Here is a 14,371-nt window from a genome sequence, read left to right on the forward strand (position 1 = left end):
CTTTCCACACAGGCACACTTCATGTTTGGTTGAAATAATCCTTAAGCATGTCAATTTATAATTTCCTTCAGTTTAATTTAAAAGTGCAATTAAAATAAATCAAAATAAATGTATATTTTAAAGTTTAGAATCAGACAATTGCACAGTGAAAATGACCCCAACGCACCACCTAGTGTCCAACCTACTCTAATACTATTATAACCTGTTTAAATATGAACAAGGGATTTACAACATTAAAGAAATCCTTTATTTATAACACGTACATGAAAAATCTAAAAGATTAGACACAACTATGGGACAGCAGCGAGCAGCAGTGAAAGCAACCTCAAGGTTGTAAATGTGTGAAATTGTATAGGGCCCCATTCCTGTATTTTGCCCGGGGCCCCCAAATCACTAAATCCGCCCCTGAGTGTGTGTATTAGTGGTAATCATGGGTAACTGTTTTTGGATGAACCCTCGACTGCAGTCATCTTTAGCACTAATATTCAATATAGATGTAGATGTTGAGGGAAGTCACGGGGTGGACTGACGTCAGACCAAATCTCATTATTCAGAAACTCATTCCTGCATTTCAGCTCTTTCATTTCTCTTTTCTGTTCTTTTCATGAAGAGAAATCCTTTGTCTTTAGTAATGATATGTCATTTATTTCACATGCCAATAACACGCAGCTTCGACTGACTTGAGCACCTGTTACATTAATATTACATTATTATATATTATATTATATTACATATATTATATTACAGATAACGGCATAAGTAAGGGTAGGCTACTTTTTGTTTGCAAAACACACACACACACACACACAACTATGCAGAACATGAAAAGGGCTTTATATAAAATTAGGACTTACCGAGCGCTAAATAACGTTTCTTGATGCCTGTTTTTTCTTCGATTTTATTAAGACAGTCAGTGAGTATATTCTTCTCGTTCAAAAAAGCCTCGACGCGGTCTTTGAGCTTTGTAAATATGGCAAGCATCGTGGCTTAAAAGGAAAGCGTAAGGTTCTGCAGTGAAGCACAGGTGTATGGCTCTCGGGTCTCGGACAGAACAGACTCAATCCGCTTACTGTCAGACTGTCGCGTCTGAGGGAGGATCAACACTGACTGACTGACAGCAGCGAGACCGATTACTTCTGCTACTTTCAGATGAGGGAAATGTTCTGTCGCTTTAAATTCAACTAAAACGCATTTAGGCCACTCTAGTTTACTTTAATTTGATTATCGCTTACGGTTATGTGTTTACCCGTTTCCGCCACTAAATAAAAAAAACAAAAAAAATGTTATTGCGACTTTTTATCTCAAAATTCGGACTTTTTTCACATAATTGTAAGATATAAACGCACAGTTCCGTGTTATAAAGTCAGAATTGCAAATAAAAACGGGCAATTCTGAGTTTATATCTTTCAATTCTGTATAGCGTGCCTACTGTATGTTGTTTGGAATTTAAAGGGGTCATATGACGCGATTTCAAGTTTTCCTTTCTCTTTGGAGTGGGTGGATTCCTTCTTAGACTTGTCTAAAACCATGTACTTCAACGCATCTGACCAGAACCTCAGTCTGGAGGCCTACGGAGTGCCCTTCTCCTGCTGCATACGGCTAAAGAATGAGGTCAGATTGTGTCAAATCAAATATTAGTAATGCGTATGAATACATTTGCAATCACTTTTAATAAATTAAACAAATAATTACAAAACGTTGTGTGCTTCATACACTATAAACTGTTTATCCATTTATGTGTAGACTGTGTTCAACTCTATGTGTGGCTATGAGACCCAGAAGATGAAGAAGAGTGTGGGGAGTCGGCTCATCTACACCACTGGATGTCTGGACGAGATCGTCTGGTGGGGAACACAGAATCTCCTGCTGGTGGGAGGGATGACACTCGCCTTACTTTGCATTGAGGTTAGGCACAACCTGCGTCATTTATTTTTCCACAAAAATACGTCATCCATGCAGCACTTTATTACTGAAGAGTCTCAAAACAAGTGAAAGACTACAACAGAGCCATATGCGTCACACTGAAAGAGTGGAGGATGGAGTTCTTCCACATGTAGGGGAGTAGATGTCAAGTCAATAGCACTTTTAACAATACAGATTGTGTCAAAGCAACTGCACAGCATTAATTAGCAAAATAGTGTCAATAATGCAAAATGACTATAGTAAACACTCAATTTTCAGTTACAATTTAAGATGTGGGCTCTCCATTGATTTATACAAGTTTACATTGGTCATAGTACATGGTAATTGTGCAATTTGTTCCTTGAATTTCTTAAATTGACTGAATGGGGAAATTATAGCTCAGCAATCATTTTCAAAATGTATTCGAGAGATTGTCTGTATGAGGGAGAATACATTTCAGCGAAACACATAGATGGCAAATATACTACTGTTGTTTATTATTATATTGTAAGAATAGCTAAATTGATCAATATTAAATATTATAATTTATATAGTTGATTATTAATAACTACATTAACTCTCACAAAAAAATGAGAAAAACACATACTTATTTGTAAAATAGAGATTGTATAGATATAGTTGCTTGCTTTTTCCCTTGAAGATATGTCATGAAATGAAAGCTACAAAAAGTACACTAATAACAACACATTATGTTGTTATTAAACACATAATAACAACTAAAATAAAGAAATATTAAAAATAAAAGTCAATAACCATGCAAACCTACTGGTACAAAAGCTCAGTCTTACACGCGTGTATTAATGTTTTCTAAAACATTAGGATAACATGGACTCGGGTTTTGCCCTGAATATAGCAAATTCACTACTCAAAGCAGTTCTACTCAATTGTTTTATTTAGTGAAAAACAAATATATATTAAAAGGCACCCAAATTACATAGACCACTGTAAAACCCACATTGAGCCACTTAGAAACATCTCTTATAGCTCATAGCTGGTATGTAGGTACATTAAATGCACATGCAAAACAGACAAAAGTAAATCTCTTTGCATTGAGGCTAATAAATGATTTGTCTGTTCTTCAGATATGTACAGCTCTGTCAAATCCGAAGCGTTCAACAGAAGAAGAGGAAACGTAACCCTTTGCTACAACAGAAAGTCTTGACTGGTTTTATACGCTCAGCCTTCACCATGTGCAGGCATTGGAACTCAATGATGCATTGCACTCGAAATACCAAGTTATAACATGTTACAAATTAGATGCAAAGAATGTGATTGTTACTCTTCATTATACTGTGAGTTACTAAGGCAAAAGCTGTGATTAAATCCCGTACTAACATAAAACTGTATTTTTCCAGTGCCTTATTATTTGTAATGTTAATAACATATATTTTGGAACATGCGGTCTTACACACTGCTTTACTTTTAACACTTTGATTAAATGACTATAAAATGAATAAATAGCAAATTGTTTGATTATTCTTAAAAATATATATTATTATGTAATTACACAGATGATTTCCTAGCGCATAGCCTAATTCTGTAAGCAGGTGGGGTAAGAGGTTTGGAACCTAGAACGTATTTAGAGGAGAACACATGTGTTGGACGGTTTGCTTTTCATCAAACCGATGCCGATGAAATTGAACTGAGCAGGGTTGTAATCTGGGAGCTCGTTGATGACGGTGTGCGGAGCGTTCAGGCTTTTCTCCCGAGAGGTAACTCGGTAATGTGCTCTGAAGATCCGGAGGGGGTTGTATCCAGGTTTAAGGGTGTCTGGACAGCAGAAACCTTCCTTGATGAACGAGCCATGCTGGGACACGGCTACAAAGCCATCCTTGTGTGGCATCATCTTTATGACTGGAGAGTAGACGAACTGGACGTACAGCAAACAACCTGTAATGAAATGACCAAAGCCAAGCAACTAAATCAGACATGAAAGTTATTAGTAAATCTTCCACAGAATGATTAGTCCTAAACAAGTAGGTGTCATGCACAACAGTGAACAGTCCTCACCACTACAGACATCCCAGACTTTGATGGTTTTGTCCAGGGATCCAGTGAAGACGTATTTATCATTTATTGAGAAGACAGCACAGAGGACGCCTTCAAAATAAAAACCCTTAAAGATGGAACAAGACGACACATGTCCTATTAATCTCACACAATGGTTGTTGGCAGAATTATACGTCATCATAGGCTTGCTCCGAATGCAGAGCACACTGAAAAAACATTACTTCTTCAGGAGTTCATTAGTTCCGAGTCAGAGGTTTTCGCAACATGATTGAGTAAAAAAAAGTTCCGGTCCTTGATTCTGATTGGTTGAGCCGCGATCGAAGCTGTTGTAAATTACTCTACAAACATACACCTTAGTTTACTTCTGTGTGCTGCTCGGCAACCACTTTCTGAGGAACTACATTGTTTGGTGGAAGAATAATGTTTTTATTTATATCATTACACTTTATTTGCTCCGTTTTATTCTGTGAAACCTTGCTACGTATATGGAATAACCGGTTTATAAAAGCAATAAGCCCCGTGAAGCCGTGGTTTACAGCGAATTTATAACAGCTAAGGGGATTTTAGGCACTCTTGTGTAAACCTCGTGCAAACCATGCCTTCTTGGGGCTTGTTGCTTTATGATTATTCGAGTATCACATTATTATCTTAACAACATGCTAACAACAAACTCTAATAACATTTACTTTAAACTGAGCCAACATAGACCCATCCACAGACAAATAATAGTTCGACAGACTATATTACCTGGTGTTTATGAGTAAATAACGTTTATGTTTATTCAAGTATCACGTTGTTAAGATGGGCATGGTAAGCTGGTCAAACTGGTGTCCCAGCCTGAAATGGTCAAAACCCCTTTAAAACCTATTTTAATTAGTATTATGGGATTATGTCATTTTTATGCTTATTTGAGTATCACACTGCTATCTTGCAACATGCTAACTAATTAAATTTATTGTAAACAAAGCCAAAGTAGACCCAACCACAGACAAATTATAGTTCAATAGACAATTTTAACTGGTGTAGCATGTACTTTTTATGCTCATTCGAGTATCACATTGTTAGCTTAGCGACATGCTAACAACACACTTTTAAAATTAATTGTGAACAGAGCCAAAACAGATGAACTTCAGGGCAATTCATAGTTCAACAAACAATTTTACCAAGTATTTGAGAGTTAGATGAGAAAACATGTTAACTACAAACTTTTTAAATTGATTGTTAACAGCCAAAATAATATTAATAATAAAAACAACTAAAACCAGCCTATGCTGGTTGGCTGGTCTTAGCTGGTTTTAGTTGGTTGGTCTGCTGGTCTCTCAGCCTGACCAGCTAAAGAAGTGGTCAAAACCACTCTAAAACCTATTTTAATTAGTATTTGGGATTATGTCATTTATTATGCTCATTTGAATATCACATTGTTATATTAAAAAAACATGCTAGCAACAAACTCTTTTGGTTTAATTTAAAAAGCTCAATCAATTATAGCAACCGGCAAACCCTCACCTTGTACTCCATGGTGTGATTCAGCAAGACGGGACTCAGATTCCACAATTTCTGAATGCAGTCTTGAGAGCCAATCAATGCTTGTGCATCCCAGTTGCTCATAGTGATACAGGTTATGGCTGCACCGTGATGATCCAGCTCGGCTGCCGTGGCGCTCTTAAAGTCGTAGGTCACCACTTCGCCACCAAATGTCCCATAGAGCAGCCTGCAGTCAGACAGCAGAGCCATGGCAGAGATAGGGGAATGCAGCAGGCACAGGGTGTACCTCTCAAACGGGCCGTCCACACAGGGGAAACTGTCTCTCGATGTAATCTCAAAGAGACAAACCGAATCCTCATAAGCCACGGCCATTCTGTCCTCCCGCGGGCTGATGGCCATGCTGCGTACCATTGGTAGGCTTTCTGGAGGTGGTAGGCACAGGGTTTCTGGGGCAAAGTCTAGTGGGTAAATAAGGATGGTACCAGTCCGCAGTCCACAGAAGAGTAGACGTTTCTGCTGGGCTAGTTCCATACAGCACACTTCTGAGGACACGTCCATACTGTCGGACCGCAGACCTGTGAAACATATGAACAACTTTGGCTTGAGAACTTTTGCAGATTTGATTTGAGTTTCATTCGCTAAAGATATCGCGCACATAAATACAACATTGAAAACCAGTATCTTCTTATTACATGTATCACCTTCTGAGCAGCTCCAGGTGAAAACCTGTGTTTTATTTCCCTCTTTCACATAGAATACAGTATCACCGTCTTTCGACAGGGCCACTAGAGGGTAGTATGCCGGGATGAAAGACTTGCTCCTGTGCTTGGTGTTGTAGTCAAGCTGCCATACTTTGAGCTGGTTGGCTATAACGGAGGCAGAGATAATAGTGCGCTGATGGACAGCCAAAGAGGACACAGCAGAATCCATCACACCGATCCAGTCCAGCAGGGCTCCTGTGGTGACACTCCACACCTTGAAGAGCACAAGAGGATCAACTTCCGTTCGGGACAATGGCAGTGAGATGAAACTCTATGGGATTAAACTGACCCGTACAATCCGATCCTGGGCACTTGTGATGATTTCACTACCTTCACTGCTTGAGACGGCACATAAGACTGACGCATCATGGTGAAGATCCAGAACCCTCTGCATTGAAGTCAGCGTCACGAGGAACACGCACAATGTTCTGTCACATCCTTCAACAAGAAAAAAAAGTGGACTTCACACAAGCAAACAATTTACAAATTTGTGTTGTAAATGAAATCTCATTTAACAGAAAATAAATACAGTCAGCCAAAACTAGCAAGTTTATCATATTATATTATATGTCTTATAATAATTAACTAATTTAGATGACCAAAAAATGTAATACTTAGTCTTTTCCCTAAGGAGCTCTGATTCTAAAATCATTGAAACACAGCTATTCAGCCCTCTCACCAAAATTGTTGTAAGAATAAAAAAATAAAAAAAACAACAACAACATTTAGCTATGGGAAACTAAATACCAAAGGTCTCGAATAAACACACACAAAATAAATAAATAAATGAAAATAAATAAATTGGTCCTAAACTAGATAGCTGAGTGATAGCTTCAATTAGGCTAAATCTGCAACCCTGTTAAACCATTCAGTCATTTCATTATAATATTCATTACATTTTATTTAATTATTAAAATACACGATAAGATAGAATAAAACAGTTATAATATTTATAACATATTTAACAGGCAAGCTTTAACTTATACATAAAATGACTAATGAGAAAATAAGAGACTATAAAGTAAAAACATTCTGCATAGATATATCAATTATTTCAAAAATTAAATTCTGTCATTACTGAATTTTGTTTATGGAGGGATGTATGGTTTAAAAGAAAAAAGAAAGAAAAAAAATCACAATGTGGGGTTTTGGTGCCTTCTTGAGTCCATTTTCTCCAAATAATAATAATAATAATAATAATAATAATAATAATATTAATAATAATTATCTGATACTTTTTTGTATTTGTTTTTTTAATCTATAAGCCTGTTACCCTTTCAGTCAATATCATTATAATATTAAATTTTATTTAATTATTCCAGTATATGCTAATATAATATAAAACATAATATTTTATAATATATAAAACAAAACTAAAGACGAAGTACTTCACATTGTTAAATAAATGTCCCTTTTTTACAATTACAAGCCTTATTAATGTATTTGAGGTAAGCCATTCATATTTTGATTTCCTGAAAAGTGTAACCTTGGTCTTGGTCTAAACATTGTTTTTTGTAAGCGGCCCAACATTCGACTTGGGCCTAAAAACTAATGTTAATGGTTTTTTAATGAAAGATTGGGGATGTGTTTGGAATATTTGTTTTGTTCAGAAATTGTTTGACCTTAGTGATGCACACACTTCAAGAGTAATTAATAAATGAGAAAAGATAATCAGAACATGACACGTGTTACAGCACCTGCAAACAGCAGTTTTTCATCCTCAGATGTTCTGAGGAACAAAGCTGGAGAGGGAAGATCAACCACAGACTCAATACTATGGCTCCATACCTGCACACACACACACACACACACACACACACAAACCTTCCAATAAAGCTGAAATGCTAGATTTTGCTTGGTCTTTACTGAAACAAGATACATACCGAATGGAGACGGCCTTCCCCAAAAGCAATGAGTATCTTGGGGTATTTGGAGAGTGTCAGAGAGCAGGTGAGATTGTGGTGTCCAGCAGGGCAGGGTAGGGGGGTCTGGGAATGTTGCATGCCAGTGGATACGTCATAAAAACAGAGTGCCCCCTCACTGCATATGCATGCTACTGCATCTCCCACAACACCAAGAACAGAACAAACGCCTGCCGTCAGCTCATACAGGGGCTCTGCAGTGTCCAAGTGCCAAGCTTTAACCTGTACGGGAAAGGATGGCAGAGAAAATATTAACCAACAGCATTCTACATAGTTATTTAAAAGATTAAAGGAACCCAAAAATGAAAATTCGGTCATTATTCATTTTTGTTGATTACATTTTTTGGTCTTTCTGCTCTTGTTGTAGTTATATTTTTGTTAGGCTAGATCTGCATGCAGACGCTTTAACATTTCTCAATTACCATAACACAAATACTGACATCATACTGGGGCCAGTTGCATAAAATGCTGAGCATGGTCTTACAAGTTTGTCATTCATTAATTTATTTAAGACTGGTCATAACGTTTTTTTAAAGTTGATTAAAAATGTTGATTGGACTCACTTGAATCTGAAAAATAAGACTCCTTGTCTAACAGCCTCAGCATAGTGGCTACGTTTAAACAACTGGCTCCTGGTTTGGTACGATAAGCGGGCGAGTGAATAATGACAATTTTCATTTGATCATGATCATGTTTCTTTAATATAAAAAAAAGGAAATGTAAAGTTAACATTTTTCATACTAGGCTGCTTGGGTTGGTTATGACAATCCTCCTTTCTTCGATCATGTGAATGTGTGTAGGGGTGTGTGTTTGGACAGACACTGCATCAGTGATGCAGAAAAGCTGTTGTCCACTTATCAGACACCATTTTCTTAGTGTGCCATCGAGTCCAGTAGACAGACAGTGATTGGTTTTGTCCATCAGCTTCAGGGAGAGCACCCCCGCTACACAGAGAAAGAGAAACATAAGGGTTTATATTCTCATATACTTGAACCGTGTTCACCCAAAAGCATTTTTAGTGAAGTTTCTAATAGGCACACAGAAACTATTTGAAAATTGGCGAGCAAACATTTCTATATTTAAGTTAGCCATGACCCTTATTTATTTGTTTGGCTGTTTGTTAAACTATTAATGTACTTACAAAAGTCAGAAAGAGCTATATATACAGTATATATATATATATATATATTTGTATATACACACACACTGTATATTTAAACAAAAATAGACAATAGACAATAAAAGGGATAGTACCGGTCCTGAATTCTGATTGATCAATAGAGTGTGCTATAATTCATGCTAAAATCAACAATGCAATGTGAAACACCATATAACTGCACACCTCCCATAGCAGAGTGCTATTTTTGTTGCATAGCAACGTTCTTTGAGGGAACTATGGGGGAACTGAAGTGAGCACTCTTCAGGGAGCATGGCATTACTGTCTCATTGGGGACTGTTTGGTTCATCTTACACAAGGGATCATTTGTTCTGTTCTATTAAAAAAAAAAAAAGTAAATAATTAACAAAATTTTGTAAAGAATACTCAATTTAATAAAAATACATAATAAAGTAACATCTGAACTACTGGCCTGACTAACCGGCAGAACGAGAATATATGTGTGTGTGTGTGTGTGTGTGTGTATATATATATATATATATATATATATTAAGCCCAGAATTCCACATTTCAGGTTAGAGTTCATTAGTCCTGCCCACTTTTTTTTTTTTAGCAGTGCTGGTTCTGGAAGTATTATTTATTAATATTATATTCCCAATATCTTTTGCAGAGAGATTTTTGTTAAAGCGTTATAAACCATGAACCAAGCAAACCAGCTACGAGGTCAGTCACAACATTACAAACTTTATTTGACGTATATGAAAAGTATATGAACAACAGACAAAAAGACGAAGGTACAATACTGAAAGTATTTTGAGAGCGTGCAGAGACCGACTCAATTATGTAATTCATGGATCTTCATGGGAGTGGGCGGAGCTAAAGATCTCTTTTGGTGTGCTTTGCTCGCTGCAACTCTGATTGGTGAAACTTTCTGTACAGCATCATGGGTAATTTAGGTTTTCACCACAAATTCTGCTATTAAACATGGTTATGTTAAAGGGGTCATATGATGCTATTTTAAAGATCATTATTTTGTGCATTTGGTGTAACAGAATATGTTGACATGCTTTAATGCTCAAAAAACACATTATTTTTCAAATACTGTACATTATTGTAGGTCCTCTATGCCCCGCCTCTCTCAAACGCTTCGTTTTCTTCAAAGTCCCTCCTTCCGACAAGCGCAGTCTGCTCTGATTGGCCAGCTGACCCAGTGCATTGTGATTGGCCAAACACCATAAGCACGTGTCGGAAATGTAACGCCCCTTACCATAATCGCAAAGTAAATATCAAGACAAGTTATCGCACTGAAACACAGCGTCTCCCTGACATACTGCTTCAACACTAACTGCTGTTCCTGAAACCACGCCTTCTTTCTTTGCGTGCACATTTGTCAGCATTATGCTAATATTTCTACATAGTGATGTAGATATGTGGGGGTGTGTTAGAACGAGCCGTTTTAGGTAGGCATGGCTGACTCTGAACTTTTATATAGAATATCTCTTTGGATTTGAGACTTTAGTCTTTGCAACTTTACAGATCTTCTTTATGCACCAAGAGCTTGTAACACTCCAAAGAGAAAGGAAAAATTGAAATCGCATTATATGACCCTTTTAAAAGTAAATTGAACTAATGTGAGTAAATGGGTTCAAGAATGGAGTAACAACCTTGGAGCTCACAACAGGCCTGTCTTTAAAGGTTTATATTGTTTAAAATCAATTTTCCTGTGGAGTTTTTACTTCCGGAACGCAACTGTTAATTAGTTCAGAATCAAGGCAGAGACACTCTACACCCTAGGCTTCTTCATGGTTAAGAACCTACCAGTGTGTCCAGAAAGAGTGTGAAGAGTCTGGAGATGGTTTAGATTCCAGACTATAATCAGTCCATCCTCTGAACCTGCTACCAGCAACTCTCTCTTTGAGCACAGCACGATGGCCTTCACCCCTTCAAAAGTCACGAAAACACAATGATATGAAGCAACATTAAGCAGAGCAGCAACAGCATGTGTGTTAAGGGGTTTTTAATCTAAACCAATACTGAGCTCCTTTGGGTCACCTTTCATGAACCCTGTGAGGGTGCTCTTCAGTGGGCCCCCAGGGGCCTGAAAGAAGCTGCATTTGGGCACAAGCACTGGGTCAGTACAGGAACCAAACCAGCCCACGCACTGAGAACACAGCTGACCAATCATGGAGGGGTAGAGATCAGCAAGGCCCTGCAGCCTGGCGAAGATCTCCGTGACCAAAAGTGAGGGATCTTAGAGAAGCAGGAGATAGAAGAATTGGTTAAGTTAAAAACAAATAAAAAATACAAATACTGAAAGATGAGTTATATTGTGGCAGATTTCTAGAATTGTTAGCAATGTTTAAAGGGAAAGTGAAAGAATGATGAACTGGTGTGGCTGGTTTTCCTGTCAATAAATAAAGGAAAAATGTCGCTGAATATCATCTGTAAAGAGTTATAGAGGATGTATAAATGCATTTAAAAAAGCAAGAAATGAAGCATTGATAATACATAAATAACTTGACAAATACATTGTGTATTTAGCAACTTTTTTTTTACATATTTAACAATAAAAAATTTAAATATCAATTAAACAAATAAATCATTTAGATTTTTTTTTTAAATAAAGTATTTATTAATTGCTTTTCTTTATCCATTTGCCAACTCCTTTTTTTTTAAAGCTCATTAAGCATGATCGTCATCATGCAGAAGCAACCAATCAACATTTGACTACATTCTAAAATAAAGCGTGTAATGTCAGTTTGGCAATGGCACACTTCACCTTCCTAGACCACATTAAAATGCTTGAGAAATGCAGTTTACTTTCCCTGATTTCTTAACAATCTCTAAATGACCTCCAAGCTAACAGACATGAACTAAAAGCCACACAACTCCAAATTACGATTTCATGAAAACATGAAGCTAAAACCTATTTCTTAATATTCCCTTACAAATGAATTCTTATTTACATTTGCTTTATTAAAGGTGCAGTAGGAGATCTTGGAAAATGCTAGCTTTAGCCTGATAGTACTGAAAGCGAACGTTCCCCCCTCCCTGAAATCGCCATCCAAAGCCACGCCTCCTGAACGCATATACGCTCAGAGACAAGAATAATACCAGACACAACGTTACTACAATAGGCTACATCAGCGGTTCCCAATTCCAGTCCTTCACACTTCTCTAGTAAGTTTCGTCTGTGTGTGAAGACGCTGCGCAGCGCAAATCAGTGAATGAATGTTCCGAAGTGAAGTAAGCTTCAACGGATTTCCCCCGCTCAGGGAGTAGGGAGCAATGAACACTGTGTAGGGATAATATCGATCGGAACACAGTTCATGCACGTAGCTCACTTCTAACGAGCTGGTTGGGGGGCGCGAGGACTGGAATTGGGAACCGCTGGGCTACATCATGCGTCATTATATGAGAAAACTGTAAAAGATTGGGTTGTTGATGTTTGTCTGCCATTCTCGCTCTGTCTGCACAGCGTGCGTGAACGCGCTGATGACGTATCCTGTCTGCGCGAACTGGGTGCGCAGAGGTATGCAAATACATACGTTGACAGGCAGGTAGGAAAGCCAATTAAAACGCTCGGACCGAGTGTTTTGATTGGACTAACATTTCTTGGTCCTACGCCTTCTACAGAATATATAAATACAGATAAATTCATTTAGACCACTTAACTTAATGATTGCTATTGAGATTTGAAGAGACTTTCAACCAGCATAACAAAAACTGTTTCTGAAGACAACACTTACCCACACGACCGTCGCTTAAATCTAACAAGGGCTTGAGAAGCAGAAATGTCTCTTTCAGCATTCGTATCTCAGGACAGTCTGTGAGGTCAGTGCAAAGCGACAGGTCCTGAATAACACAGCTTACACCACACCGAAGAGTTTTACAACATAACCAGTCCAGACTGCCTGTGAGAATAAATGAACATTCATATTTGTATATATTTGTTTATACATGTCGTACATGTTTATATATTTAAGTTTACAAAAACATAAAACATAGACAGCTGTCAATGTGTCATTCAAGTGAATAGATTTGGCTATTTTTGAATGTAGCTATTCCTATCTAAACCTCACCTAGCACTGATTGGCGTAGCTCCTCCCATTTGCCTGCATGAGCGAGATGATAGGGTAGTTCATGAAGCTTCCGCATATTGGCGACTTCTCCAGTGAACCACAAGGGCTGGGGTGGTACCTTGAAAAACATAGCATGTTTTACAATCAAAAATATAGGTTATTTAGCATCTAAAGCATATTTGACATAATGCTGATTTTGTGACCTTAAACAATACCTTTCTGTCAGCATTGAGCAGCGTACTTAGTGAGGGAAGAAGGATCGGCCTGAGCTGCCCCTGACTCCACTGTCCTAAGAAATATTCGGCGAGGATGGCATGCATGTCTGTTTTCATATCGCGTGATAAATATCTCTTCCTTATCAGCTCTGCGAACTGCCTAAGTAAAGTAAAGGCTGAGTTAGAACGGTGATGGAAAGGGCATAGCACTTGGACTTTTCCTAGTATGTTGCTTGACTGGTGGGAAAATTCGGAACACGACAGTGGTAACAGAAAGGTCTAATAAATCCTTTACCTGTGGGTGAAACCCAGCAGAATAACACCACCCTCCCATCTCTCCGTCAGATGAGCTGTCAGGTCATGCCGGAGCCGGGACCAGTGAAGTCGTGGGAAGCGCAGGAGTGTGTGACTTGGAGGAAGCCAGTACTTATAAATTTCAGCCAGAACGTCATTATCTAACGACAAGACATCCTGTAACTCTGCCTCTGATAGACCACTTCTGAATATATAAAAGACAAATAATTACATTTAGAAACTTAGATGTTTATTACGGTGCGTGTCAACATTAAGAGTTGAAGGCTAGTTTCTGAAATGGCAAATATAGCCACAAAAAGCAGACTTTTAACATGGCACAGAGGTTGCTTAAACACATTAGCCATGGCAGCTCAAAATTCAGAATTTAAGAATTGGCTACCATTCAAATGAATGTGAATTTGAATATGAATGTGAGTTTGAATAGAATTGGCTACACCCACATGATGTTGCACTGGAATTTGAAAGATAACAAATTTTACTGAATTCAAAGAAATTAAAACAACCACATAATAAGTGATAAGTTTCATTAGCCAAACTGTTT

At 37.8% G+C, this 14,371-nt stretch overlaps 1 protein-coding gene across 1 annotated transcript in view; it reads right to left on the minus strand.

The window, feature by feature from the left end:
* Nucleotides 1-3,419: 3,419 nt before the first annotated feature.
* nwd1 (NACHT and WD repeat domain containing 1) overlaps nt 3,420-14,371 on the minus strand; it is a 16,666-nt gene continuing 5,714 nt past the window's right edge. Inside the window, exons 7-20 of the mRNA XM_016282086.1 lie at nt 13,811-14,014; nt 13,516-13,675; nt 13,301-13,418; nt 12,968-13,132; nt 11,271-11,468; nt 11,037-11,159; nt 8,843-9,045; nt 8,063-8,323; nt 7,877-7,967; nt 6,469-6,617; nt 6,111-6,393; nt 5,440-5,993; nt 3,934-4,039; nt 3,420-3,813 (exon numbers count right to left, since the gene is read on the minus strand). Of these exons, the coding sequence (XP_016137572.1) occupies nt 3,503-3,813; nt 3,934-4,039; nt 5,440-5,993; nt 6,111-6,393; nt 6,469-6,617; nt 7,877-7,967; nt 8,063-8,323; nt 8,843-9,045; nt 11,037-11,159; nt 11,271-11,468; nt 12,968-13,132; nt 13,301-13,418; nt 13,516-13,675; nt 13,811-14,014 (2,926 nt within the window). The 3' untranslated portion in view covers nt 3,420-3,502. The remainder of the gene's footprint in view (nt 3,814-3,933; nt 4,040-5,439; nt 5,994-6,110; nt 6,394-6,468; nt 6,618-7,876; nt 7,968-8,062; nt 8,324-8,842; nt 9,046-11,036; nt 11,160-11,270; nt 11,469-12,967; nt 13,133-13,300; nt 13,419-13,515; nt 13,676-13,810; nt 14,015-14,371) is intronic.

Source organism: Sinocyclocheilus grahami, unplaced genomic scaffold (assembly GCF_001515645.1).
Source record: "Sinocyclocheilus grahami isolate Dianchi unplaced genomic scaffold, SAMN03320097.WGS_v1.1 scaffold154.1, whole genome shotgun sequence".
NCBI lineage: Eukaryota > Metazoa > Chordata > Actinopteri > Cypriniformes > Cyprinidae > Sinocyclocheilus > Sinocyclocheilus grahami.